The sequence below is a fragment of the Peromyscus californicus genome, unplaced genomic scaffold, assembly GCF_007827085.1.
Source record: "Peromyscus californicus insignis strain IS unplaced genomic scaffold, ASM782708v3 Scaffold_5__1_contigs__length_169319896, whole genome shotgun sequence".
Lineage (NCBI taxonomy): Eukaryota > Metazoa > Chordata > Mammalia > Rodentia > Cricetidae > Peromyscus > Peromyscus californicus.
The window spans coordinates 166,413,521-166,441,139 of record NW_026294573.1 but is presented as its reverse complement, the minus strand read 5'-3'; the positions used below and the strand labels follow the sequence as shown (position 1 = coordinate 166,441,139).

Genomic DNA, 27,619 nt, shown 5'->3' with positions numbered 1-27,619 from the left:
AGTTTAAGCAGCATGTCCAAGCCGCCCCCGGAAAGTAAGGCTTCCCGTGGGATTTAAGTCCAGAGCTCCTCCTCTTCCTTTCCCACCACACTGCTGCTTGGAGTCAAGGTAGGGGTGGGAGACACTGTTATTAACAGTGCTTGTTCTGATTCCAGAGAGTGTGCCTTTGGCTTTGGTTGGCGTCAGAAACTGGACCTCAGAGCAGAAGGGCCATGGAGTTCAGATGGAAGAGAGGCTCCAGGGAGGTGCAGCTGTGTGAGTGGAAGTGGTGTGGGGCCTCCCAGACGGAATAGACTTAGCTGAGGAGAATAATCGGAGCGGGAACTGTAGATGCCTGGTGAAGGACTTACTGCTTCCTGGCGGCTGAGTGTGCTACCAGCTCTCTGGAGATGACCTCGGCTGAGAGACTAGCTTCATCCAGGGGGCGCCTCCTTCTACCCCCTAGTGACTGACAGGGTCCATCCCTAGGCTGACAGTGCCCAGGACTATCCACAAACCTGGGCTCTCTCCCAGCTTGAGCTCACCCTGAAGGCTCTCTAGGAGCTCAGGTTCCCCATGGGGTCTGCTGACCTTCCTACTGGTACTGCATCATGGGCTACCCTGCCCTACTTCTGCCTCTGTCCCATCTTTTCCTTCGGTGCTGGCCCAAGATCTACCCATAGTAGATGTCTCAGGTGCGTCTGCCTCAGTAAGCAGTATACAGAACCCAGCTGGAGATAGCTGGATATTCGTTTCCATCACTGGACTGAAGTTGAATCTGTGTGGCCCAGCCCACCCCGGGTGCTGCATGATAAGAGGGTTGAAATGAATAGAGGGGGCTGAGGGAAACCCAAGAGCCCACTAGTGTTCTCACAGAATCTGAGGCTTGTGTTCTTTACCTTCTGTCTATCTTCTAACATTCTTGTTTGGAAGGGGCATGCTTCTTTATGGCAGGTGGGCAGGAGCTGAGAATTTGGTGTGTGTGTGTGTGTGTGTGTGTGTGTGTGTGTGTGTGTGTGTGTGTGTGTAGAATGCGAGATTGCAATGGAGTAGAGGTTGCCCTGTGCTCTATGTTCTGAATGCCTTTGTGTCAGCCCACTGGATGAGAAGAAGAGTGAGGAAGAGGAAGTATGGGAAAGGAGAGTCAGGAGGACTGAGGAGGAGCCACATTGACAGGAAGGAGAATCAGAGTCCAAGAAAGACACTTGAGTGGCCTCAGTCTTAAATCTATGCCCACTTTCTTCCTTCTTCTTCCTCACGGCTTGCAATAGAATCCAGGGCCTTGCACCTCTGCCCACTTTTGACATATATGAAAATATCATTTATAAACGTGAAATTTTATTCATGTATGTGATTATTTTCTATATAGTCTTTTAAAAATTTGTATTTATGGTACATCCATGATGATGTTATGAAATCTTTTTGTATGGGAAAATGGTTACTATGGTGAAACATTTGTATGTGCGTTAAATCAAAACGCAGTGAACAGGTTTAAGTAGGGTTTCCCAAGGGGGAAAAAACCTCTTAGCTAAAAGGATGGAGGAGGTGCAGAACCAGAAGGCCAGCTTCCGAGAGTGATCATTCCTTTGGGATTTATTTTCTGTAGTTTGAATTATGTGAGAACAGTTAATCTTCAGTCTGATTTCTGAGTATGAAATGACGCTGCAAAGCTGAGTCTCTCCATTGGAAGCTCTCTCTCAGTATGAAGCACAGCAACCTGAGCCTGTGTCTACAGAAAGCCACAACAGTGGGCCGCTCAATCTACAGGGGTCTCTCATGAGTTGAGCAGCCCCTTGAACTCAGGGACGCCACGGAGGACTCTTGTGCATGAGGAGCACAATGCAGGCTGACCGTTCCTGAGGGCTGCCTGGCTGGCCTGTGGTTGAGCAGACTGCTCTCAAGTTTCCTGGGAGCTTTCGGACTGATCAAGGTCTTCTCTGAGTTGCTCTGGCAGAGTCCCTAGGACCAAATGCTGGCCAACTGGAAAAAAAAAAAAAAAAAAAAAAAAAAGCAAGACTCAGCAGGGGGGCTGACACCCGTGGCAGGGTGACCATTCTTTAGGTACCAAGCACCTTGTATCAAAAAGTCAGATGTGGGGGTCAGTTTCCAGTTTCTTCTCACTTCATGGGCAGCAAAGAAGCCAGTGTACATCTTTGAATAAGTGCTGGCTCAGGGTTCAACTTTTGAAAGAATTAACTTTGGGCTCTGGCAAGTTCTGGTATGATTGCACGGTTGGAACCGGTAACAAGTGGACAAAGACGCCAGCTCCAGTGTGTCAGACATCTCCCAACGAACAAGCTAAGCTAGGGAAGCAGTGGTGGAAATGGAAAAGAGGGGCCCGTGGGAGACGCCAGAGGCAGAATGTGTGCGGGGAGCAGTGGTTTCTGCCTGGAGGTTTAGTGGCTGGTAATGCGGTTAAACTGGGAAGCCCGTTCTCACAAACCCTATGAGATAGGCTTCAAAAATAGAATCTGGTTTCAGATTCCAGCAGTGTTGCTTACTACAGCCTGGGAGGTACTGCTGGGAACGTAGGCCACCCAACGCTGTCTTGTTTTCTAACTAGTAAAAACTGGAATGGTGATGGCTATTTCCTAAGTTATTTACTGCAGTGAATGGATTAAATGGTCACTCATCACATATCATTTACATACGATAGGCCGGCCTAAAACCAGTACTTGGGGAATGGTATTAGCTTTACCTGGTGTGGTTACTACCATTGCTGGGATTGTAGGAGTAGCTGGGCCTGCATTTCTCATTAGGCTGTACCGGGAGGGCTCAGGGAGGAATCCACACTGGTGTGCTGTCTGTTCAGGGTCGTCTGTGGTTTAGAACAGCTCTTTGAAGCAGACAGGAGTTAGGCTCTAAACAGTTCCAAACTCTTTTTCAGTTAGGTGCAAATGACAAGCATGAATATGACTGATAATCCCTGCTTTTCCTTTCTGTTTTAATAACAGCTAAGATTTACAAAGGGGGAATTAGACCATAGTGACACATTATTTGCTTAGCATGAAAAGTTCCACACTGGCATTAAAAGATCCAGGCCTTTTCCAGCTTTCCGCTTCCCCAGTCTTCTCGGGTTTTGGTTTTATACTTGTTGCCTCTGTTGCATTTTGGTTGCAAGAAAACTTCCATAGCATAAGGCATCACATCTACATTCAAGACGGGAGAGGGAGGGGGCAAAGGCAAAGGGGGAGAGGGAGACAGAGAGAATGAGCAGGAGAATGGTTTAGCATCATTGGGTTCTCTTATAGCTGTCTGTCTTCCATCAGAGAAACTAACTGTTTTCCAGAAGACCCAACTGAGTTGGCCAGAATTAGACCCTTAGAATTAGACGTGGTCATGACCCTTGGATTAAAAGGCTGTGAAATCAAGTTCCTTGCTAAAGAGGACCAGGGTTTCCCAGTGACGGTTCTACCATAGGGAGGTATTGGTGAAATTATTAAGGCCACTCCACGTAGTTAAAAGGAGATTTATTTAATGGCGTAACTTACAAATTAAGGGATAGGTAGGTCCCGGGGTCTGGGGAAGGTGTATTGCAGTCCAGCGGTGTTCTCTGGAGCTCTGCTTGGCCCACCTCCACCGTCCAGGGTCCCGGAACCGAGTGAGAGCGCAGGCCCATCCAGATCTCAGGTCTCCAGGCGCCTCCCTTGGCCCCGCCTTGTAGGCGTGACAGTTGCCGAAGTCTCAATGGGGGTTGGAACTTCCAGATCAAAGCTGGAATGGCTACCCACTACAGGGAGGTATTTCTAGCAGGTGAGAGTCTAGCAGCTTTCCAGCGGTACCCTCTGTAGATCATGGACTTCGAGCACATGAAGAGCGTGGCTGTTTCCGAGGTGGTAAGAATTGGAAGGCCAGTTGAAAAGAGGAAGTTCTGATCGTTTTGGTTTCCCATGGCCCGAAGGAGATTGGATTCTCTTTTTCCACCTCCACCCTCCATCTTTTCTTTTTTTATTTGGATACGTTAAGTTAGAGGATCTAAGTAGATGACATTTGAAAAGTACCGGTGGAGTTCAAGATTAAACTGCTGCCGCCTCAGCAGCAGGCTCAGCTGCATGGGAAGCTGAGAGTAGAGGAAGCAGATCACCCAGTCCACCTGGAGCAGGAAGGGGCCTGGGCATGGAGATGAGCAGGTGCTCCTTGGAGGCCCGTGTTCCTCCTTATCAAGGAAGCTTCTTAACTCTTCACAACTCAGAGGAAGCTGAACATTCACAGCTATCCACAACAGTTTCATATTCAAATTTATCATAAAATGAATTAGAAAAATCATACATTTGTGACTAGTGACATCAGCATCAGTGATTAAAATAGGGTATTATAGTAATTTCAAACATTTCTATAGTAATAAAAGCCGATAAGTACTATAGATCTTTTTTTTTTTTTCTTAAAGAAAAGCCATAAGGCTGGGCAAGGTGGCACATGCCTTTACCACAGCACTTCAGAGACAGAGGCATGCAATGCAGATCTCTGAGTTTTTGAGTCCAGCTTGGTCTACACAGTGAGTTCTAGGGCAGACAGAGCTACAAAATGAGGCTCTGTCTCAAACAAACAACAAAACAAAACACAAAGGGCAATGAATACAAGCTCAAACAATCCACTGGAGATGGATGGTGGTGAGAGGTAGGAACAATACGAAAATCCTCAGTGGTACACAGCTACAACTTGACAAGGGTTAAAATTGATGTTATGTCTGTGCCACCATAATAATGTAGGCAAAGCCTCACCAGGGGAGTGTGGAAAACAATTTGCAACAAAAAGAACAAATAATAGCACTTAAATACATGTTTCCACGCTACATTCAGTACATCTCTGGATCACAGAGTGTCCCCTTGAACAGTGGACTTGTATAGCCAATGGCATTCCATCTAGTTGGCAGGTCTCACAGCCATCTCAGGTCCATGTCTAAAGCTGACTTCAATGTCTACGATTCACTGGAGGACACCTGCTCCTCCCCTCCTGCTCCCCGTAGTTAAGGGCACCAGCAAGTTCAGCTGCTCAAGCCAGAAACCCAGATGCCACTCTCGTGAATCTTTCTTTTCCCTTACTCTTCACACCAGATCACTCATCACTCCGATTGAATTCTCCCCCATGTCATTTTAGTCTTCCTATTTCTCTCTGCCCCACCGTGGCCACTGTGAAGTAAATAAGGAGGCAGTATCTCTCGCCTCAGAAATAAACTCCCAGCATTCATTGTGACTTCTAACCAATTTAATGTGATGGCTTTTCACGGTGCTGAGGAATCATTGTTGCAGCCACAGCAGATGGCCTGCTAGCCTTCTTAGGTATAGGAATAAGTTGTACAAAAGCACCCAGCCACAAGCTTTGAAAAGCAGAAATGGCTGATGTCTCAACAGGACTTTTGTAAATGCTCAAGATGTCTTTCTTTTCTGTAAGTCAACATTCCCCTCTCCATGCGGCATAAGTAGCACTGACAATAAAAGACAGTAGGACTAGAGAGTGAGGTCCTCAAGGCATGTTAGGGAAAATGGCTACTTTGCAGTAGCCAGAATATCCAAGGGCAGGGTTGTTTTATTAATGCATCCATCAGTTAATTATTGCTGTGTGTGTGTAGCATTGTTGGAGACAATGTGGCATAAGGGACAGTCTCTGCCTATTAAAAATGCAGCCCTGGGTAGAGATAGAAAACCAGAGCATTGCTTCACAGAGTAGAGGGCCAACAGGGTAAAGTGGCCAGGGGTCTCTAAGGAAGGGATTCACCACAGCTCGCAGTGACCAAGGAAAGCTTCCGGGCACTGTGCAGTAGAGATGTGAGTTCCAGATCCAGCTCTTTTCTTTTTCAGCTCTGACTATAATCAACATGGCAAACCACTAGCTTTTAATAATATCATTTGCATTTCTGTGGCCATTAGTCAGAATGGGCACCTCTTCATGTTTATGGACCCCATGCATCTTCTTTTCTGTATGTGGCCCATATCATTTGACTGTGGAAAAAAAAATCTCAGGACTGAGAGAGAACGCTATAATGCAGATCAGGAACTTGTCTTTGCTCTTTGAAGGACTGACTTCCTAAGTCCTACACACATCTGTGGACAAAAATAAGGATCAGGATGTTTTCTCAAAAGCAGACTTGCTTCCTGTCAGTGTCTGCCTTTCTCTGACAATGTAGCTTCCTTTTCTAGGCTGGTGGTCACTGAGGGAGGTCAGCAGGATGTGATGGAATTTGTACATGCCAGCACCACAGTCGTCATTAATGAGGTTTTGTTTATTTAAAAAAAAACCAGTCAAAAGCAAGGGAGAAAATCTTCACAGATGGACAGAGGGAGTTGTATGGAGGCTGGGGAATGTGAGAACTGTCTGATAAAAGCAAAAGATCTGAGTGTACAAATCTTAAAAGGATGAGGTCCAACATCCTATCTGGTTTGAGAGAAATGTCTAGAGAAAAACTACTACATGTATTTGAGAATGACTTCTTCATGTACGAACAGAAGGTACACCACTGTCAACATCAGATATCAATGTCATGCTGCATCAACATCAAGGACTTTCCTGCTTAGCCTGTTTGATGGCAGTCAATAGGGCTCCACTGTGCCTCACATTTTAACCATTTGGTGACCACAGAACAGAATCCACGCTGCCTGAGGCATAGAGTAAGGTACACCCAGGATGAGAAACTTGGGTACCTTGCTAGGAGTCTTGGGTCTGTAACTTATCAGTTGTGTTTTATAAAGCAGTCCTGTCTGTCTTCTGGGCCCTGGTGTCCTTATTTGTAAGCAGGAGAAAGTTATTAGCTCATTAAGTTACTGTAAGCATTAAGTGATATGTTACTATATATGTCTACTTTTCAGTCTTTCCTCTTATTGTATCATTTATGTAGCTAAGCAGAGGTCCATGAATGCTGCATATCAGTGGTAATCCTGAGGCCCTGTGCACCAGCTCATTCCCATAACCAAGCATCATCAGTAGGAAGACCTTTGTCAAGCTCTTTCCTCACATACCTTAACTGTATCTTTTTATTATTCAGTTTGTGCAACAGACATTAATGAGTAGGTGTATTCAGTCTGATGAGTCTTTGGCATTATTGAACATTCCTAAGCCTCTCACGTGAGATGCATCAATAGGCACAAATGTACTTTCTGATGACCACCGTTTTGCATTTTGTCTGCCACTTGCTTTTGAGAAGAAACCCATTTATTTGTATGAACTACTGAGGATTCCATATGCAGAGGGCATTCCCTCAGGCAGGATCTGATGCTTAATGACCACAGGCTGGTAGAACTGCATAAATTAAGTATGTAATAAATACTTGATGGCAACATAAAAATTACTAAAAACAAAAAGGTATTTGTTGAAATGAGACTATATGTTGAGTTTTCTCTGTGCAAGGGAATTAACTAAAATTATGATTGTAACCCCCCCCCAAAAAAAAAAACCCATTCAGGCTCCCATTTCATAGACATCAAAATAATTCCCACAAATCTTCCAAAATGGACACAAGTGTTGGAGGGATGGAGAACCTGATGTTATAAGACTCGAAGGAAACTGAATGCTTGGCATCTGAGAAAAAGGATGCCAGCATGTCTGAACTCATGACCTGCCTTTCTTCCTCCTCCTTCCCTCCCTTCCATCTGTGTGTGTGTGTGTGTGTGTGTGTGTGTGTGGTGTGTGTGTGTGTGTGTGTGCAGGTGCACATGCCCATGTGTGAGCACATGGTGGTCAGAGATCATCATTAAGTGTCTTTTATCCTCTTCACCTTAGTTTTTGAGACAAGTTCTCTTACTGAACCCAGAACTATGCATTTTGGCTAGACTGGCTGGCCAGTGAGCCTCTGGGACCAGCCTGGTTGTCCCCATTCCCCGCTGGGTTACAAACATGTCTCCAGTTCTTGCTTCTGTGCGGGTCCTGAGGGTCTGAACGCAGGTCCTTATGCTCTTATGGCAAACATTTTACCCACTGAGTAATCTCCCCTAGCTGACTTCTTTATTCAAAGTAATATCCTCTTTATCTGACCTGTTTGTCAAACCACACCGGTGAGTTGTATGTGGAAGCATGCAGCTGGCTTGGGGAGACACATAAGACACTATGGTTAGGTATAATGCAGAGCTCAGGTTCTGCAGGTTTGTACTGAACACACGGCAGGGTTAAAATTCCTGAAACGTTGGGAGGGTTACCAAGAAGGTTGCTGTGCTTCCTTGGTAACAAGTATTCTTTAGAATGTCAGTACAAGAAGAGGTGGATTGTTAATAGTTTGCACAAACCAATAGAAACTCCAAGGCATGCTTTGCTAGGATATTTGAGATTAGGAGCACTGATTTCTATAGAAAACAATAGGATTATCAGAAAACAGGGGAAGATATTTCATTGCACAGAAATTTTAATAGAAGAAAATCATAGCACAAAGTTAAGGAAATAGTGAGGAAAGCACCGTGCACACCAAGGAATGAAACATTATGCTAAATCATTTACATCACATGAATCATGACAAATCAGATTGTCTAAGTACTTTTTGATTACTATGATAAGACACCATGACCAAGGCAACTTAGAGAAGAAAGTTTATTTTGTGCTTACAGTTTCAGAGGGTTAGAGTCCATGACCATCATGTTGAGTAATTGCTGTGGATATCGCTCTATATAAATAAAGCACTGATTGACCAGTGACCAGGTAGGAAGTATAGGCGGGACAAGGAGAGAGGAGAATTGAGGGAGGAGGAAGGAAAGGGAGACCGGCTGGAGCCACCGCCAAGACAAGGAAGATGTAAAGTACAGGTAAGCCACGAGCCACGTGGCAAAGTAAAGATTAATAGAAATGGGCTGAATATAAGAGTGAGAGCTAGACAATGACAGGCCTGAGCTAATGGCCAAGCAGTTTAAATAATGTAAGAGTCTGTGTGTTTATTTTATAAGTGGGCTCTGGGACTGGCAGGACTTGGCGGTGGGAGCTGGAGAAAAATTCTCCAGCTACAAGCAATAGGCAGACATGCATGTCACTGAGGCAGAAGCTAAGAGTGTGCATCTTGATCCACACACGTGATGTAGAGAAAGAGATTGAGAGTGTGTGGGCTTCTGAAACCTCAAACTCCATCCCTACTGACACATTTTCTCCTCTAACAAGGCCACACCTCTTAATCCTTCCCAAACAGTTCCACCAACTGGCAACCAAGTATTTAAATATATTAGTCTATGGGGGTCATTCTCATTCAGACCACCACATTCTTCTCCTTGGCCCCTATAGGCTTGTGGCCATATCATAATGTAAAATGTGTTTAGTGCAACTTAAGTGATTTGTGTGCACTTTTATATGATTGATAGACTTTAATGTTTTTAACCACTAGTAACTTTTTATGTGATACAATCATTTGATGTCAAGCTGCATTTACTTATTTAAAAGAAAAATATTTTGATAGATGATCTTACTATGTAGCTCAGGCTGGCTCTGGAGTTTCTATCATTCTACTTCAGTCCCCTGGGTGCTGGGATTATAGGAGCTAAAGCTGCTTCTAAAATGCCACTGGTAGTTCTTTGGTCTTGCCTTTTACCAACTTTAGAAGCTGTGTGCCCAGTAGGCACTCGCTGTACTAGTTAGATACAGTTACCTAAACAGCCATAGAAAATGAGAACATTAGATGACTTTTGGCCTCTCCTCCTATTGAGTTTGCCTTTACTGCACAGGATGGTGAAACCTGTATTTATTTTCTTCCTACTGTATGCCATAAATGACATATACAGCCCTGAAATAGGACTTCATTGCTTTTCCTGGAGAAAACAATATCATGAATTTTACTGAATGCTCAATATTCTTGACATTTTTACTGAGTTTGCCCGAGACAGCCACTATGGAAATCAGTGTGGCAGTTCCTCAGGAAGATGGGAATTGATCTGCCTCGTGATCTATGCCACTCTTGGGGATGTGCCCAAGGGGTGCTTTATCCTATCACATGGACACTTTCTCTACCATGTTCATTGCTGCTCTATTCATGATGGCCAAAGATTAGATATGGCCTTGATGTTCCTCAATGGAAGAAATGGATAAAGAAAAAGTGGTACATTTACAGAATGGAGTATTACTCTGTTATTAAAAAAAATGACACCATGAAATTTGCAGGCAAATGGATGGAACTAGAGAAAAATCATCCCGAGTGAGGTATCCCAGACCCAGAAAGACAAATATGGTATGTATTCACTTATATGTGTTAAGTCAATGACTTAGCTGTTAAGTCAATAATAACTAAAGTAACAATTTATAGAACCACAGAGTGTAGTTATAAAGGACTAAAGAATATAGGCAGATCTTGTTAGGAAAGGGAAATAGAAAAGAAAATATGTAATTATAATTATGGATGGATGGGGGTGGAGCAGAAGGATCAAGTAGGGAAGGGGGAGGGGTTGTGGGAAGAATACAGGTAGAAACAGCTAAAATTTAGGGGCATTTGAAGGGTAATCGAAACAATTCAGTAGAAACTTCCTAAAATATATACATATGAGAAGGCAATCTAAATGAAACTGCCAAATAATGGGGGAGAGCGAGCCACAAATGGCCATCCCTTATCACTAAATAAAGTTTCCAGTACTGGGAATGGATTGAGTTGTTGGCCAAAGGGGTCCCATGGGAACTCCCAAACAACCCAGGCTGTTGTTGCCAAGACGATAAGTTTCTCTCCACAAACTGACAGCAAGGCCTCACTGCTGAAGACAACACCCACACAACTCATTGAACATGGAGAAGTCAAGCTGGTGCCTACACAGAGCCTTCAACCCTATGTTCTAGTGTCCCTGGTACTGGAGGGTACTCCGCATGCTACCAAAAACGAAACATAAACACCAAGCCAGCCACAAATCCTTTCATCTACAATAGTGTCCTGTCTGCAAGGCGTGCCAGTGCAAAGGTGGTGTAAAGACTGTGGAAGCAGCCAGCCAACACCTGACTTGACTCAAGGCCCACTCCATGAGATGGAGCTAACTCATCCCTGACACTGCTCGGGCCACCAAGAACCAGAGACTTGAGAGCCCAGGGACCTAGGGTAAATCCAAATACTAATGGTCTAAAAGACACCCCACCCCGCAAATCCCTATAGTGATACAACGACTACTGATATTCCGCTACATTCATAGATCAATTTCTTGTTCAGCCATCATCAAAGATGCTTCCTCCTGCAGCAGATGGGAATAACTAGAGACCCACGGCCAGACATTATGTAGAGAGTAAGAGACTTTGGAACACTCAGCTCTAAATGGGACGTCTCCATCAAATCCTTCCCCCTCAGAGCTCAGAGAAACCCTGCAGAAGGGGAGGCAGAAAGAGTTTAAGAGCCAGAGGGGATGGAAAATGCCAAGAAAACAGGGCCTTCTCAATCAACATGAGCAAAGCCCATATGAGCTCACAGAGACTGAAGCGGCATGCACAGGTCTGCACTCGTCTGCACCAGCTCCTCTGTGAACATACCATGGCTTCCAGTTTAGTGTTTTTATGGGATTCCTGAGTGTGAGAACAAGTGGGTCTCTGATTTTTGTTCCTTTTCTGTTGGTTTTTCCTATCCAACGTCGATGGATAGCTTTTGTTTTATATTAATATTATCTCTTAGAAGCCTGTTCTTTTCTAATGAGAGACAGAAAGGGAGTGAATCTGGAGGGGAGGGGAGAGAAGAGGAGGAACTGGGAGGAGTAGAGGGAGGAGTAGAGGGAGGGGAAATCATAATCAGGATATATATGTGAGAAAAGAATCTATTTTCAATAAAAGGAAAAAAAGAAAAGAAAAGGTCCCTGTATAAAAGACAAGCAGAGTGGAGAAGTGTGCCTGCCTCTCTTCGGCCCCACGGCTGTGCTGGGCATTTTATCCCCCGCTTATTGTTAATTTTTCAGCACACACCTTCTGGTATTTTTCATTAAATTTCTTTATCTGTGTGCATATGTGTGTGAACACACACATGCCATGGTATATGTGTGGAGGTCAGAGGACAATTTTCAGGATTCTGTTTTCTTCTTCTGCCATGTGGGCCCTGGGGATTGAACCGGCATCATTAGGCTTGGCAGCAAATGCCTTAACCTGCTAAGCCACCCCTCCAGCTGAAGTCTCTCTTTTAACACCATCATCACTATCAACCCACATACTTTAGACAATAATTTACTCACAAAGGAAAGACACCACCAACTTTATTAATAACCAACATTTTTATTAGAGCAGTTACAGTTGTGGAAACTGTACATTATACATTTTGGTTTCAAGGATTATAAATTAAGGAACTCACTGGTAGGGCGTTCTTTTTCACAGCAAGAAACTTGAAATAAACAAAGTCATGTTTTATTAAGTACATTGGCAGACTTCATGTGCTGTCCAAAATGTAGAGTACAGTATAACAACCTATTAGAAAGATCCTTCATGGAAAATACAGCTGTGCACATTTTAGAAAAATACCCACAATTTGAGCTTTGTTTTAAAAAAGCTTATAAATCATATATATATTTATAAATGGAGCCAACATGCTCACTTTATAAACATCCTTTAGTCCTCTGTTGCCCATTCTTTTCAAAGCATTCATTACACATTTAAATAAACACTTAAAAGATTAAATATTCTATTTTCTTTAAAAAAAATCCGCCTTCCCAGCATACGGAGCTACAGGGGTAAGAAGGGGTGGGGACAATGTGGAGACTGACATAGGGACTCAGTTTGTTCTTGAGTAAAAATGGACTTTCTAAATTTAAAAGTCAAAGCAAAATGTAAAAAATAAATATACAAGTTGTAATTTTATTTTCACCTGCTCTCTTTCTGCCTTATTTAACCCGTCTTGGCCACACCCAGGAATTACTTACTCTATTGCACTTGTGTGAAAAAACCGCCACTGGGTCACCACCCTGCAAGTGACGAAGCATGCAGCCCACACCTGTGCTGACCTGGATTTACACACACCGGCTCTTCCACACTAAAGAGGCAGCTGGGGGCGGAGAGACTCGGCTGACACCATGACATCATGGCTAACATCCAGGAAGAGATCCCCCTCCACAAGGTAACATCCTCAAGAGACTCAGACATACCTTTCCTCCCCTGATTTCTTTTTAAATAATTATTTTTTTTTTATAAAGATCATATAGTTTCTCTAGGTAAGCATGCTTCTGAGTAAATTATATAATAGAAAAAAAAAATCAATGTCAGAACAAAACAGGACAGCAAAAGACAAATATTTAAAACAAAACCGTCTATGTCTTTTAAAGTTTAAAAGAAGATTACAAAACAACTTTGAAAAATGTGGAGGGCAGAGAATCGAGGAGCAGCGAGCTTAAGGAAGCGTCTATCTACCTGAATGCATTCAACCAAAATTTGGGGGTGGGGAGGGGCGGGTGGAGAAAGAGAAGGGTAGCTATTAATAGACTCTTGCTTGACTTTCATCGGAATTCACATAGCCACTGACAACATTTTATTTGGTTGTAACATACGTCAGCAATGAAACCGAACCCTTAACCACCGATGACTGCAATCCATGCAACATTTTGACTTAGTATTCTGTTGTCTTTCAGCTTTTAAAATTAAGCACCTCCTGAGTGCATCAACAACTCACCTCAGTGATGTTAAAAATATTTAAAATTAAATTATTTCTTTGGAAGGTATAGTACCTTCAGATCACTACATTTTTAAGATAAATAGCCTTTGATGGGTTTAGAAAGAATAAACAACATGAAAATGATATATTGCTATTAAAATAAACACTATGTTTCTCCTTTTTAACTAGTCTTTTGTTGCTGCTTTTCCTTGAGATGCAACCTGTGTGTTTTCATCGATCCAGGGCTGCAGGTGGACGATGATTATGCATCATATTTAAATAAACAGCGAAAATGAGCAGGGTCGTGCACAAGCAAAGGAAATGTTCCCTCCCAGAACATTCCAGGAGATGTCAAAGCAGCAGGTCACCGCAGAAGACTGCTGAGTGATGCGGCTACCTACTTCTTCTAATGAGATAGGAGTGAAGGTTGGAACCGTGCCCACCGCAACACAATCCTCAGACGGCATTCCTTGGGCGGTCTTCTCTGCCCAGCTCCCTACTAAAAACGTCAGATGGTAAAATGGTAAGGCAGCTGTTGACTTCCATCAAAAAAAAAAAAAAACAAAAAACTGCAGGTCCATACATTTCCAGTTCAGTCACACTCTGCTAGGACAGATGGAGGAGCCAATGCCAAGAACTTCGCCCGATGGGGCTGCTTCAGCAGATTTTAAAAAAGAATCGTTATTAAGCTTTGCTCTCCAACATGGCTGTGTGCTTCAGCTCCCAGAGGACCCCAAAAGACACAAAGCACTCCTGGGGGACCTGAACAGTTCCTCTGGCTGAATTTTCCAAGTTTCATCTCTCTCGTGATCCCATCCCAATTCCAAGCCTCCTTGCCTGAGTCTGACTGGGGTGTGCCGTTTAAAAGGCTGAGGACACCATGGCAGAAGTGTGGGCTAACTCCACTAGTTGTCATGATTTCACTGAGGGGTCAAAACAGGTATAGCATTAAATAATCATACTGAGTCAGGCACAGCCAACGTTAAAGTGAAAGCAATGCCATTGATTAAAAAAAAATGTAAATTGGAATCGGAGGAAACAATGTTACTGTAATTTTGTGTAGACATTAAGGCTACGCTTACCTTTCCTCATGCCAATCAAGTCAGAAAGTGAACAAAAAGAATGGCCAACCCGATATTCAACAGCATGACCAGGACAATCATGACCGAATTAGGGCCCTGAAGGAGAAAAACAGAACAAAACAAGCACAATGTTTCCATGTCAGTAGGGGCTGCTTTACACAAACCCATTCCCAGAACCAATGACCAGAAATACAAGCTTACACACATGGCCGAAGAAACTAAGCCATGAGACACAACAGCCCTTCCAAAAGGTGTGAGCTAAAAGCCAATGCTACGCTTAGATGGAGTCACTGTTCAACTTCCCCTTAAAATTAACCCAGATTTGAATTAAGTTAAAAAGTATTTTCAAGCTGGGTGTGGTGGCACACACCTTTAATCTTAGCGCTCTGGAGGCAGAGGCAGGAAGAGGTCTATGAGTTCAAAGTCAGTCTGGTCTACACAGTGAGTTCTAGACTAGCAAGGCTACATAATGAGACCCCATCTCAGAAATGTCTTTCTCTGCAATAGCTTACTGTATTTACCTCACACAACTGGTGGCCTCGTTTGGGAAAGGTCACTGGAAAGGAGTTGGGAGCTCATGGGACTCAGATGCATAGCTGTCCTTAGGGTGTGACAGATTCAGAAGGGCAGTCCCTCATAAAGGCAATTGGAAAATAAGAATAAAATTTGAAGAATTTATTCCTCCAAGGAAAAATTCAGGAAAACACTCAGTGAGGTGTTTTCACTTTTATACGTCTTGTGTATCCTGGACTGACCTTGAATTGAGGATCCTCCTACTGTGCTGGGATATAGGTTTATATCACCATACCTGGTTTATGAGGTGCTGGGGATTGAACCCAGAACTCTGTACATGCTAGGGAAATACTTTACCAAATGAGTTACAGGCTCAGCCCTCGGTGAGGCTTTCTTAACTCTTGTTTTTTTTTTCAGGGCCTCCTTCTGGGTCCTTCTCCTCCCTCCTTTAAAAACCACAAATGGGAAGTTGAATACCTCAACCTCCAGAAGTTATTTTTCCAGGTCTGACTTTTTGTTTCTAGACTCAGAATCAAACCACTGTAGAATCAAATATATTTAACCTAATGGTAAAATCCTATCTCTGTAAATATCACTAGAATCAGTACCAGCCAACCCAAGGCCACCAAGCATCTATTTGTTTAAGTGAAGTTTGTATGACCTAGTTATTCAGGTCTGGTGATACCTGAAGAATCTGCTTTTATCAGAAGTATAAGATCTTGGTATTTTTATTACTATTATTATTAAAATAGCATTAATTCTTAAATAGTAGTGTTTTAGACTGCTTTTATGTTGTAGGTAAATTAACCAGCTTTTGAAAAATTTATTTTTATCTGTATGACTATTTTGCCTGAATGTTATGTATGTGCTTTTGGGGGTCTCTGCAAACACCATGACCTACAGGTGTTGATTTGAGAGAGGCAAGAAGGCAGTCTGGCTCAATATGATTCAGTAGCTGTTGTTGGTTCAAACTTTGATAGTCTGACCTTGAGTAGTTTATTTTAGGAATATTTAAACACAGCACAATTTGGAAAAAAGTTTCCTGGTGCTAATTAACTCAATCTCGTATGCACAACAAAGCTTAAAACTTAACCACATTGAAACTCTTTGTACAACTGATGTTTTCCATAAAAGATGAGTTCAACAAATTAACTGAGGAAAAAAAGACTCAAGATAAGAGTCTGGGGGAGGAGCCAGTGTGGTCTCAGCCACACAAGACAGTACAAAGCTAACCGGGCTGTCAGCCACATCCACTCTTAGCCTCCTGGGCAGAAAACAGGTTATACATCTCTCCATTTAAGGAGACCACCTTGTGTGTTTAACATTCCCGAGTCCCCCAGTGCTTATCTGTGACTACAAGAACCACTGTGCCACCTACATGTGCCCATGTGTGTGCTTGGTCTGTAGATACCAGAAGGGGGCACTGGATCTACTGGTGTTACAAGTGGTTCTGTGCTTCTATGTGGGCGCTAATACCTGAACCTGAGTCCTCTGTAAGAACAGCATGTGCTCTTAACTGCTGAGCCATCTCTCTAGTCAAAATTAATTGTTCTAATTAAGTTTACACAAAAGGAAGTAGTTTCACTGAGTACCACACAAGTCTGTGCTGAAACAAGGTGACAGGGGGCATCCAATGTGCCTTCTCTGGTGACAGGACTGAAGAAGAGTAAGGAGGTCTGGTCAAGTGTTCATCTTCCAGGCCGGAGCTTAGCTTAGGTCACCTACCACTGACTGAAGGACGTCCCTGCCCTGTGTTCACGGGCCACGGCTCTCTGGTGGAGGTCAGGGTGCTCTGTGCGTTCTCTGTCGTAACACTTGTCACATTTTATTGCCATCTGTTCTTACACTGTCACCTTCCCACCTAGACTAAGCTCCACAGTCTCAAGGGCTTTGGCTTTGTCCTCTCTGTGTCCCCAGTGCCTGACTCTTGGGGTGTCCAGTTCCTCCACGCAGCCAGTGCTGAAGGAGAACCCTCCAGTGTCCAGCACTTCCCTAGGTGCTGGTGGTCTGGATGCTGAACAAAACAGATGATGTCACTGCATTGAAGAACACATTGTCGGGAAAGCGAGGTGTGGGGACTGAAGACAGGGCCTTTTGGGGGAGGGACCACAAGAAGAAGCCACCCTCCACTCCTTAAGCCCCAAGCGGATGGAAGAAAAAACAGGTTTTAAATGCCAGGCAGAAAGCTAAGCATCTCTAAGTAGATTATCACTTAGTTTTTATTTATTCTTCACACGAGATCATTAGTTTCATTCTAGAGGGCTTCAGGAGGATAAGTGCATTAGAATATTTACAGACTATTTACAAATCAAGGTTCTTTCGAGCCAGAATTAAATGCCAGCCTGTTCACTTGGGTGCTTTGGGCTCTGTTCTCTAATGCGCCTAAAGCTCAGACCTTAGTTTAAAAACCGTTTCTAATGAAGTTCTCCAAGGCAACATTTTCATCTATCACCTGTAATTCCCAGAGAAACAAAATCTTACTAACTTCCAGCTACTCAATTAATAGGTGACCCGGGCACGATGGTTGGTGCTTGCAATCCTCGCGGTCTGAAGGCCGGCACAGGAGAAATGCCATCAGTTCAAGGCTAGGCTGGGCTACAGAGTGAGGCTCGCTGCAATAAATGGTGAGTTCTACTCTATGCAACTGCTCAACCAGGGCAAGCTTAAGACATAGAAACTCTTAGAGCCCAAAATACTAGAGAACAATTTTCACTATCCCATCTGAGCATAAAGAGTGTGGAAATGTTAGGGCGACTGTATGCTTTGATTAGACTGTATTCTCAAGTGTGCAGACGATTTGGAGTTGCTTCAATTTCGGGCTCATAGATTTAATTCCTCTCACAGATAATGGGTACATGAAGCATGGAACAAACCTGTATGGGGTTCAGGCTCTGAGGAGGACCCAGGACAAAGAGAATCACTGAGTCCCTTTGAAACCGACATCAAAAGCTGATGCGAGGGCTGCGTGTGTAATGTGGTGGCAGAACACCTACTGAGCACGTAGGAAGGCCTTGGGCTCGGTCCCAGGAAAAGGAAAAACAAAACAAATATAAACTCTGTTTCAATCTCTAACTCTCAATCCATAAACCCTGGTAAGGTGCTGTGGAGTTTACGTGAACTCTTTTGACCTGATTCGTATTCTGGATTTGTAGATTGTCTTGGGTTGAATTTAGCAACTTATTTACTCTCTTTCTTCGAAGGTTTGGCCCACATCTCATTGTACTTGTAATCTGGTCAATGAATAATGAATGAATGCTTTTTCCAGAATGAAAAATACATACATATGTATTTCCTACTGAACACACACATCTATTTATCCTGTATACACACTAATACACAGGCATTTTTAGCCTACCAGTGTAGCTCCTTTTAGGAAGCCATTAAAGGATGACCCAGGGAAGATGAGTGTAGACCAGCATCGGGAGGCTCCAGCAGCAGCCAGGTGAAAAGGAAAACCTGGGATTCTATGTTTAAGTGGCAGGTACCAAGCTGTGACTTTGGTTCTCTTCAGACACCTTAGGCAGGGCCACCGGGTGAAAAAGCTTTACGGCGAAGTCCCACAAATACGACTGTGGTGGCCAGTGGCGGCTTAAAATAGCAAAATGAAGAAAAGCTTAGTCCTGTTTGTCCAGACTGACTGGGACAGGTGTGACAGGGAGCAGAAGCAGGGCAGACGCTCAGCACGGATCAGAAGAAACCTCCGGCCGTTAGGAAAACAAAACAGAGGGTTTCACACTACGAGAAGATAACCAGCTCAAGTTGACCCTGGAGGGGCCCCCAGGTTCTCCAGGAGGGCTGTAATCCCTGCGGGAGCCTACCTTCTACCGCTTGTGTTTGTTAAGTAATTAATTTCCTCTAAGTGTTCGTCTGTGTCCCACAAGATTTTCTACATTTTCTAGATCCACATCCAGGGTGAACATGAAGAAATGGAATGTATTGAACCATTTATGAACTATTTATACTTCAACCAGTCTGTCATTCATAATGATAATAATAAGGCCCTTTGAGCATTTATTCCACTCAGTACTGCATTAAGAACATAACAATTTCTCCAGCTGCTCACAAGGAGTACCGGCTGATTTATTATGGGCATCCTCTGCATGCCTGCATTTGTGTGGATATTTCTATGAATTTTAAACTATTCATTATAAGCTCTGAACTTGCACAGTGCTCTTGATTTCTCAGAAGAGTAGGCAGCACTCCACTGTTTCACCGGCCATTCACCGACTACTCTAATGGTGATGTGTCACACTTCCTAACTCCAGGGAAGAGGGCTGGCATTAGCAATGAAAGGCAGCTTCCTGCTGCTATCAGGAAGGCAGCATTTTCACATGGAGGGCCAAGTCAGTCCTGCCTTCCAGGTCTGGATGATCATTCACAGGGCAGTCTGAAGTTCAAGAGAGATGCAGGGCTGCTGAGGTCATCTCATACATATGTAGCTTGTGTTTTGATCAGTGGACCTGAGCTGGAAGTTGCTTGGCTTCCTTCAGGAAACAGCAGGTTCTATGCATTGGTAAAACCTATGCTTTTTCTAAATAAATTACAGTGGTATTGAGTTTACAAACACACTGTACTACTAAAGGGAACAGCAGTATTTCTTTCCCTTATCACTGGCTGATGAGGGGGATGCTGGACACATGCTTCCTCTGTGGCATTTGGGCAATTAAATGCCCTACTGGATAGGCAAAATGTGATGTTGATGGAATGGCACTGTTCAGATTTGCCCCTTGTTAACCAGGCAAATGGAATATCCAGGAAACCTTCTTCATAAATATTCACGGTGAATGTCTGAGAAGTAGTTGTTTCACGCAATGAGTCAATAGTGGTAGAATTAGAATAACAGATAATGAGCTATATCATTGTTCAAACATTTTAAAAAACAAATGCTTACTCAATACTCAAGTGTCTCATGTTGGTCTGTCTTAAAAGCCATTTACTTCCACAGAAGTTGGCTCTCAGGAAGTTATTAGTCTAGTTGGATCTGATTAATTTATATTTAGCTAATGAAAAAGTGAAGAATGAAAAAATAACCAGTATTATATATACATATATTAGCAAAAATTAACATAAATTAATTCAAAAGATGAATGTTAATTGTTTAACCCTATGAATAAATGGAACAAAACTAAGAAACTGATGGCTAGTATATAATCTATCTACTTGCCCAGGATTCCACTTCAAACCTTTACATACATGTTTCTGAAACTGCTAGTACCCATCAAGTGGGTGTGTCTTACTCCCAGTGTATTTCACAGTGAACCTGACCGCCTTGAGGCATATAGGACCAAGCTAATATATCAATTTATTTTAAATCAGTCACTTGAAAAAAAGAATTCTAAAAAAGTTCAGATCCCATAAACTTTACAGAACTTGATAAAATCCCAGTTCCATATAGTCCTCACTGAATCAATCTCATGTCAAGGAACATGTAGTAGACATTTATCAATAACACAAATTTTACTGGTTAAAAAAAAAATCTTACCTGTCCAGGACACATCAACAATGGCTAGAATCTATCAGACAGCCGAGTCTGGGAACATCCACACTCAGAGATGAGTTATAAAGTAATGACATGGTTGTAAAAAGTTCCTTATTTGGGAAGAAAAATATTCTTATTGCAGAGCCTGGTGCATTAAGTAAAATATAGACTGCATGTTTATGAGAATTTACAATGGCTGCGAATGATGTTCCTTTGTGTAAAAAGCCAAAGGAAGGATCAGAGTTCCTAGTTGCTAAGCAGAGAGGCGTCGGCTGTGGGTAGTGGCCATGTTTCCCTTCTAGGGGCCACTGAGTAGGTAATTAAGACCTTCACTAAGACATGCTGATAATGTTTGCTAACCTGTGAGACCATCCTGGGCTGGCCAGGCCTTAGCCCCATCTGGATTGTCTGCAGTTGGTGGCTGAGTAGGCTCAGGATTCCTGCCCAGAGAACTCTTCCCTATCATGAGCTATAAACATACATGTTCTGTTCGACTCGAACAACCCTGTGGACCTTTGTCAGCCCAGCTGTGGCCAAGATGGAAAACCGCCCACCCCATACTATTCCCCGAACAAACCCAAGCGCAGGGCTCTGGTGAGACTTACTGAATTGGCTTCTTTTTCCGAAGGGCAGGAATCACTGCTTGCTGGATTCTTTGGTATAGCAAGTTCAGACTTCTTGGCTTTAGGCTCAGCTTTGCTTTCTTTGGCAACTGGTTTTGTCCCAGACGGAGAGGGACTCCACTTGTTAGGTGACGGCCTGTGTAGCAATGCTGAGGAAGACTGGCTGGCTCCACTCTCATCCTCCCCTTCTTCTGGAGGATGCTGGGGTGTGTTCAGTTTCACATAGTAGCCGTGATACTGAGAGTGCAGCTCCCCGTTGCTGGGGTTGGGGACATGGTGGCGGCCAGAGTACTTGGGCACGGTTGCTCCGAGTTCCTTTGAAGGAGCCTTTGACGTCAAGGGCTTATTGACAATGGCTGTCACCTGCTCCTCGGTCATGCTCCTTCTATCTTGACTGAGTCTGGCCCCTGAGCTGGGGTTCTGTTTCCTCGTAGGCTTTGGGGAGGAAGGCTGGGGAGAGTGACTCTGTTTGGGACTTGCTTCAGGGGACCTGGGGGGTGTCGTGCCTTTGCGATAAAAATGTGGGGATTCCTTTGGTGATGGTGGCTTTTCTGGTACCTTTTCTTCTGGATTTTCTTTAACGTCTACCCCCTCCTGAAATCTTTGTTTGATATAATCAGGGCCTGGAAATGAGGAACAGAAAGGAAAGGAAGGCGATAAAAAAAAGCAAGTTGTAAGGGTTTGCAATCTAGGTGACTATCATTTTGCTAAAGGAGACCAATGTTCCTCCTCTTAAAGATATTTATACAGTGTGAGCACGTTTCAATATCCAATGAAAAGATTGCTGAAAGATGCTTTCAAGATAAAACTTGTCACTATTTATATTATACTGACATCCATAAAAGACAAAAAAGTTTAGACTTCTCCAATATTTCTATCATTTCTTATTGGAAGAACATGGTTGTTTGGTGTAGAGCAGAACTCATGCTGATAGAAATTCTAACCAATAAAATTTATTTACCCCAATTAGGATAATTAAAGCCCAGGAAGCATGAACTTGAATAAAGAAATAATCTTATTTTTGTGTGATCAGAAGTTTATAGAGATCTACACTGTATAGGAAAAGCCTGCTGAGAATGTATTTTTAACCATTGCTGGAACTTTTTGGTCAGGAACAACTTCTGCCTTTAAGCTGAGCTCTTTAGAATAATGCCCGTGCAGTCCATTCACAACAGGGCCATGTTACCAGCGGTGTCCGTGACATGATGGTCATCTCTGGCTCTGTAGTCTCAGGTTCTGTGTTTCATTTTTTAAAAAATATACTTCAGGAACATTTATAACAATTAAAAAATCAATTTAAAATGATTTATTTTTGAAAGCAGAGACTACAGAAACAACTCAGTAGATAAAGTGCTTGCTAGAAAAGCATGAGGACCTGGGTTAATTCAGGGGTGCTTGTGTGAACCTGCAATCCCAGCACCAGCAGGGCATGATAGACAGGACGCTCCTGAGACTTGGCTTAGCCTAACTGGTGAGCTCCACGTCCTAGCGAGACCTTTTCCCACAAGAAGGATGGCGTCTGACGAATGAGATGATGCTGTCCATTAGCCTCTACATGCGCACACACATCCACACACATCCACACATACCTACACACAGCCACACACTTCAAAAAACCACCCGCTCCACTGTTCCTTTATCTTGACCAGCTCATAAACTAAGAGGGTGCCTGGCATGAAGGCACAGGCTGTGAGGGCTTCCCCACGCCAATGGTCTAGAGGTGGGGGCAGCTAGGGAGTCAAGGCAGCTCTCAACTGTGGTGCCTTCTCTCTGGGTGTGTTAGCTCGTGGCCCTTCCCCACAACCATGTAATGTGCTACCACTCTAAACATCACGAGGCGAAGTCAAAGCCACACTCAGCAGAGTGGCCATTTCTTGTAAATGGGCAGAAGGCGACACACTTTCAGACGTCATTATGAGAGAAACCAGAGCCACTGGCTTGTGCAGAGAGCCAACCAGCTCTTGTCAACACCAACCACTTCATTTCCCCTTTCCTTCCTATGTCCAACCCCATCTCTCATTCCCAACTAAAGACATACAAAGGGGCTGAAGAACAATTATCCTTAACTGTGAAAACACACTTGCACATTGACACTTTTAATTGTTCTTCCATGGTAGTCTGAGTTAGCAAATTATAGTGATATGGTTGCCCTTTATTTTATAAAGCTTTTTTTTCTCCCTTGAAATGTACAGCCTCACCCAAGTCATAGGAAGTAGATATTATCCCCAGTCTACTGATGTGGAAACAGCTCGAACAGCTGAAAAGCCAAGTCACACAGTTCCTGGGATCCTTTACGATTAAGCACAATGCCGCACATAAGGCAACAGTTTCTTTTTTCTTTTTAATTTTTTGAGATTATAATTACAACATTTCTCTCCCCCTTTCCTTCCCTTCAAACCCTCCCATACACCCTTCTCCACTCTCCTTCAAATTCATGCCTTTTTTTTTCCACAAATGGTTATTGCATATATGTATATACTCCTAACTATAACCTGTTAAGTCTGTAGAGTGTTACTTGTCTGCGTGTTTTCAGGGCTCACGGTTTGGCACTGGACAATCAATTACTGTGCTTTCCTGGGAAGGACCACCTCTTCTGCTCCCAGCTCTCCTCAGTTGCCTGCAGCTCTTTGTGGAGGGCTGAGGCCTCCTGGGCTTTTCCCGGTCCAGTTTGGCATGTCTGTTGGTGTGCTCCTTGTTCAGTTCACCTCTGGGTTCACGTTGGTGAGACTTTCTGACAATGCCCCCTTGCAGATGGATTTGGCCAGAACACAACAGTTACCACCTCAACTTCTATTCTCCAGAAGATAAACCCATCTCACAGCCTTCAAGCATCCCCAAACTTGTCAACAATTGAGATTTCCTTTCTGAACCAACAATTTGGTTAAGTACCTTCTTTTCTTTTTGAGACATGTAAACTTATGTTTACAAAAAAACACTTGCCAATATCTTTATATCAAAATTAAGACCCACTGAAGATTAAATTGAACTTACATATACACACAGGAAAGAGTGGAAGATATAATGGATGCTGCAAAGCATCAGTGACACATTCTAAAAGATGGAAGGAAAACATCAAGAGCCACGAAACTTTGAGAAGTAAAGGTGTCGAAAAGTGCATGTTTCCTTTAGAGATGTGAGGCTGTGACGCCCCCCTTAAGAACTGGGTTTCTCCCGGGGACCACTGATCCACTTTCACTTATCATGGGGAGCTGATCAGAAGTAGACAAGGGAGTTTCCTTGACAGATCCCAGCAACATGACTCCCCGTGGAGGATGGGGCTGGTGCCAACATCCACAGCTGCAAGAGGCTGTTTATTGGGGAGAAACTTGGCCTGTTTAGTAATGCTGGCCCAAGACCACACTTAAAGTCATATACTTTAGTATGTGTGTGTATACACCTACATATACACACATATGTAAAATAACACTTGAATATGAACATATTTTCAAATGCTTTTTATAAACACTCAAACAAAAACAACCCCCAAAACCTCTGCATATGAATTTATACTTATGAATCGTATCAGGAGGCTACGGTGAGAAAGTTGCAATAACTGTGAAACTCAAATTTGGACTACACTGAATGTGAGGACTCAACTCCCAGAGACCAGATGAGTCACTTCGGTCCCTTTTAGAAGCCTGCCATATTGCTTCTTTGGACAGTTGTCTTGTCTTAGGAGTGCTAGGAAAGGTGTGTCTAGCATGGTGTCTTACGACGACGACTCTAAGACTTTTTGCAGATGTTGAGCTACATCTATCACTTGGGTTGCTGATGTTGCTGAAAACCTGCTGCATTTAGATATTACTAGAATGGTGGAAGTATATTTGGGCACCAACGTTCAGATTTAAGACTGCCTCGCTTTATGCATAGGAAAATGAGTGTTTAAGGAAAATAGACCTGCAGTCTCAAGCAGTGGTTCCTAGACTTGTGGTCTATCAGACGCACCCCAGAGGTTTCAACTTAATGGGAAGCAGAAACCCAAGCGTAGACATTAGAATTTGCATGCTCCAGGTGATTCTACATACTAGATGTAAGTGACTGAAAGCATGCAAAAATTATTGGTGTCGAACAGGCCTCTACCTCATGCCTGCTTTACATGGCTACATCCAAATGGGAAATGGTTCCAACATGGCATAGTCATGTGAGAACTGGCCAAATGTGAGGATACACAGATAGATTTTTCGGGAGCAAGATTCAATTCATTTTAAACAAGACAGTTAATGTAATGCAGTGAACAGAGGTTTTTCCTGGACTCTTTTCTCTTGGAAGGTACATGCTGCGCCTACTACTCAGTCTGTGCAGTTATGTGTGGTCCAGTGTAAGGCCAGTGACATAAAGCTGTCGAGTGGTGGCAGCTCATGATCAGGACCAGCCATTATTGCCAGAGAGGGAAACTATAATAAATGTTGAGGGTTTGGCAGTTGGAATTGGCAGACAGTCATGTTTTTACAGGCAGGATCTATGAATCTGAAGAGATTTTTACCCCCCTGGGGATTCACATTGAGAAAAAGTCACCTGGTCTCCAACATTCCACACGTGAACAGCCAGTCTGCCATTACCGTCACAGGAAGTTAAGTCCTCACAGTTGGCACAAAGGCTCTGGGCAGACACTGGCAGAGGTGGCAGCAGGGACTCCAGTTTGAACTTCAGAAGTGAGCCTTGCTGGGCTGGTCTTGCTGGGCTGGTAGTGGGAGGAAGGAGCAGCACTAGGACTGCCCCAAACAAATGTCTACAAGGGCACTGCCCTGTCAAAAGTTAGCTGCAGCCATAGGAATCATTCAACAGAAATCAATCATTTTCTCAAGGCTGCCAATGAGGAAAAAAATGACCACGGTGAAAGATTCTAAAGAGAGGACATAACCGGGTCAATAACACTGTTTTCCCTAGGGACCGTCTAGTCGCATCTGTAACAGTGCTACAGTGTCTGTGACCACAGAGTTCTCAGCTGTGAGCTGTGGATGCCCACCCTGGTACCCTGCAAGTGACCCTCACTCAAGGTACGTTTGTGCAACCGAATACACAGGAGCGCGTGGTCAGGATAACCAGAAGGCTCAGGAACCACCACTCACATCTACCCGTCAGCTATTCAGTCTCCCTTCTTCATGGAAAGACAAAAAAGCACTCAGAATTTAAAGTCTGGAAGGTGAGCTCAGAAGTCATCTATTCCTGGATGCTTCCCTTTTCTTAACCAAAAGAGTATACATTAGTGACTGGCGCAGGCCTTTGGTAATGAAGAATACTTAGACTTCTAATTCATGAGAAATGCAAGCATAGTTAACACTTAGTAATGCAGATCACAGGCTTTACTTTTATTGTAAATAACCAGTGGTGCTGTGTGTGAGCATACACACTTCAACACAGGAAGACAAAGCTTGTTGAGGATGTTGCCCAGGGAAGCAGGCTGGCACTCTCCCAAGAGGGTTCAAAGTAATAAAATTTACCACAGTCCAAGGTGGTGTTTCAATTTATTTAACTCATTCCCAGACTCACTGATAAATGCAAAAAAAAAAAATCTATGCCTTACTTAATATGATTTGGAATTAAAAATTTGATAAGGGGATTTATGGAAGCAGCTGGGGAGCTGACTCAATGCAGTGCTTGCCACATAAGTACAGGAACCCGAATTTGGATCTCTAGCACCCATGTTAAAAGCTGGGTGTGGTGGCTTATGCCTGTGATCCCAGCACTGGGAAGGAAGAGACAGGTGGATCCTTGGAGCTTGCTAGTCAGTTAGTCTTGCCAAATTTGTGAGTTCCAGGTTCAGTGAGAGACCCCCGACTCAAAAAATCAAGGTGGAGAGTGATCGAGAGAGATTAATCTCTAGCCAACATTCACAAACACATGCACACACATTACACTCTCCCACAAAAATGACGACTGAGAGTAACTCAAATAGTGGGAAGAAGAGCCATGCACATATGGTTTCTCAATTGCCCCCATTCTCTAATCTCTTCTACTTCTTCCTGATCATCCTCTTGGCTTAGGAACTTGAATTCCTAGCACACCAAGTGCTTGGAGCAGACTCTCCTTTGTGAAACCCTTAAGACTGATATGCCATACTGTAAGGCCAGCTCATTCATTTACCATGGGCAATGTGAAGGTCACACATGGTACACGACTTTTATTGCTATCACCAGTACATGTCACTCCTGAGGGCAGAGCTGCATGACTTCCTGGTCATTGTGAAATCAGGATGAGGAATATGAGATGATGGAATCTCACCAATATGAAATATGAGAATTAACTATGTAACGGCATCAGGTGAGCTAGCCTGATGCATCCATCTCCTCTGTCAGGACAGTGATGCCAGCAGAGCATACACCTGCCTCTTGGCTATGGTTCCTTACCTTCTGCCCCATGACCAGAAATATCCTTATCAATGTGGCTGCAATAGTTCAAGCTCTGGCCCAGGCTTCTCTAGACAGGGTCAGGATGGACTATGTCAGTGTTTGCC

The 27,619-nt window shown here is 43.5% G+C and overlaps 1 protein-coding gene across 5 annotated transcripts in view; it reads right to left on the bottom strand.

The window, feature by feature from the left end:
• Nucleotides 1–1,008: 1,008 nt before the first annotated feature.
• Jph1 (junctophilin 1) overlaps nt 1,009–27,619 on the bottom strand; it is a 100,383-nt gene continuing 73,772 nt past the window's right edge. Inside the window, exons 4-6 of one of the 5 annotated variants that reach the window (XM_052716634.1) lie at nt 21,148–21,788; nt 14,551–14,646; nt 1,009–1,959 (exon numbers count right to left, since the gene is read on the bottom strand). In XM_052716634.1, the coding sequence (XP_052572594.1) occupies nt 14,566–14,646; nt 21,148–21,788 (722 nt within the window). In that variant the 3' untranslated portion in view covers nt 1,009–1,959; nt 14,551–14,565. Of the gene's footprint in view, nt 1,960–12,066; nt 14,392–14,550; nt 14,647–21,147; nt 21,789–27,619 lie in introns of those variants that run through there. The other 4 variants (XM_052716629.1, XM_052716632.1, XM_052716631.1 and 1 more) reach the window with 4 other exon arrangements.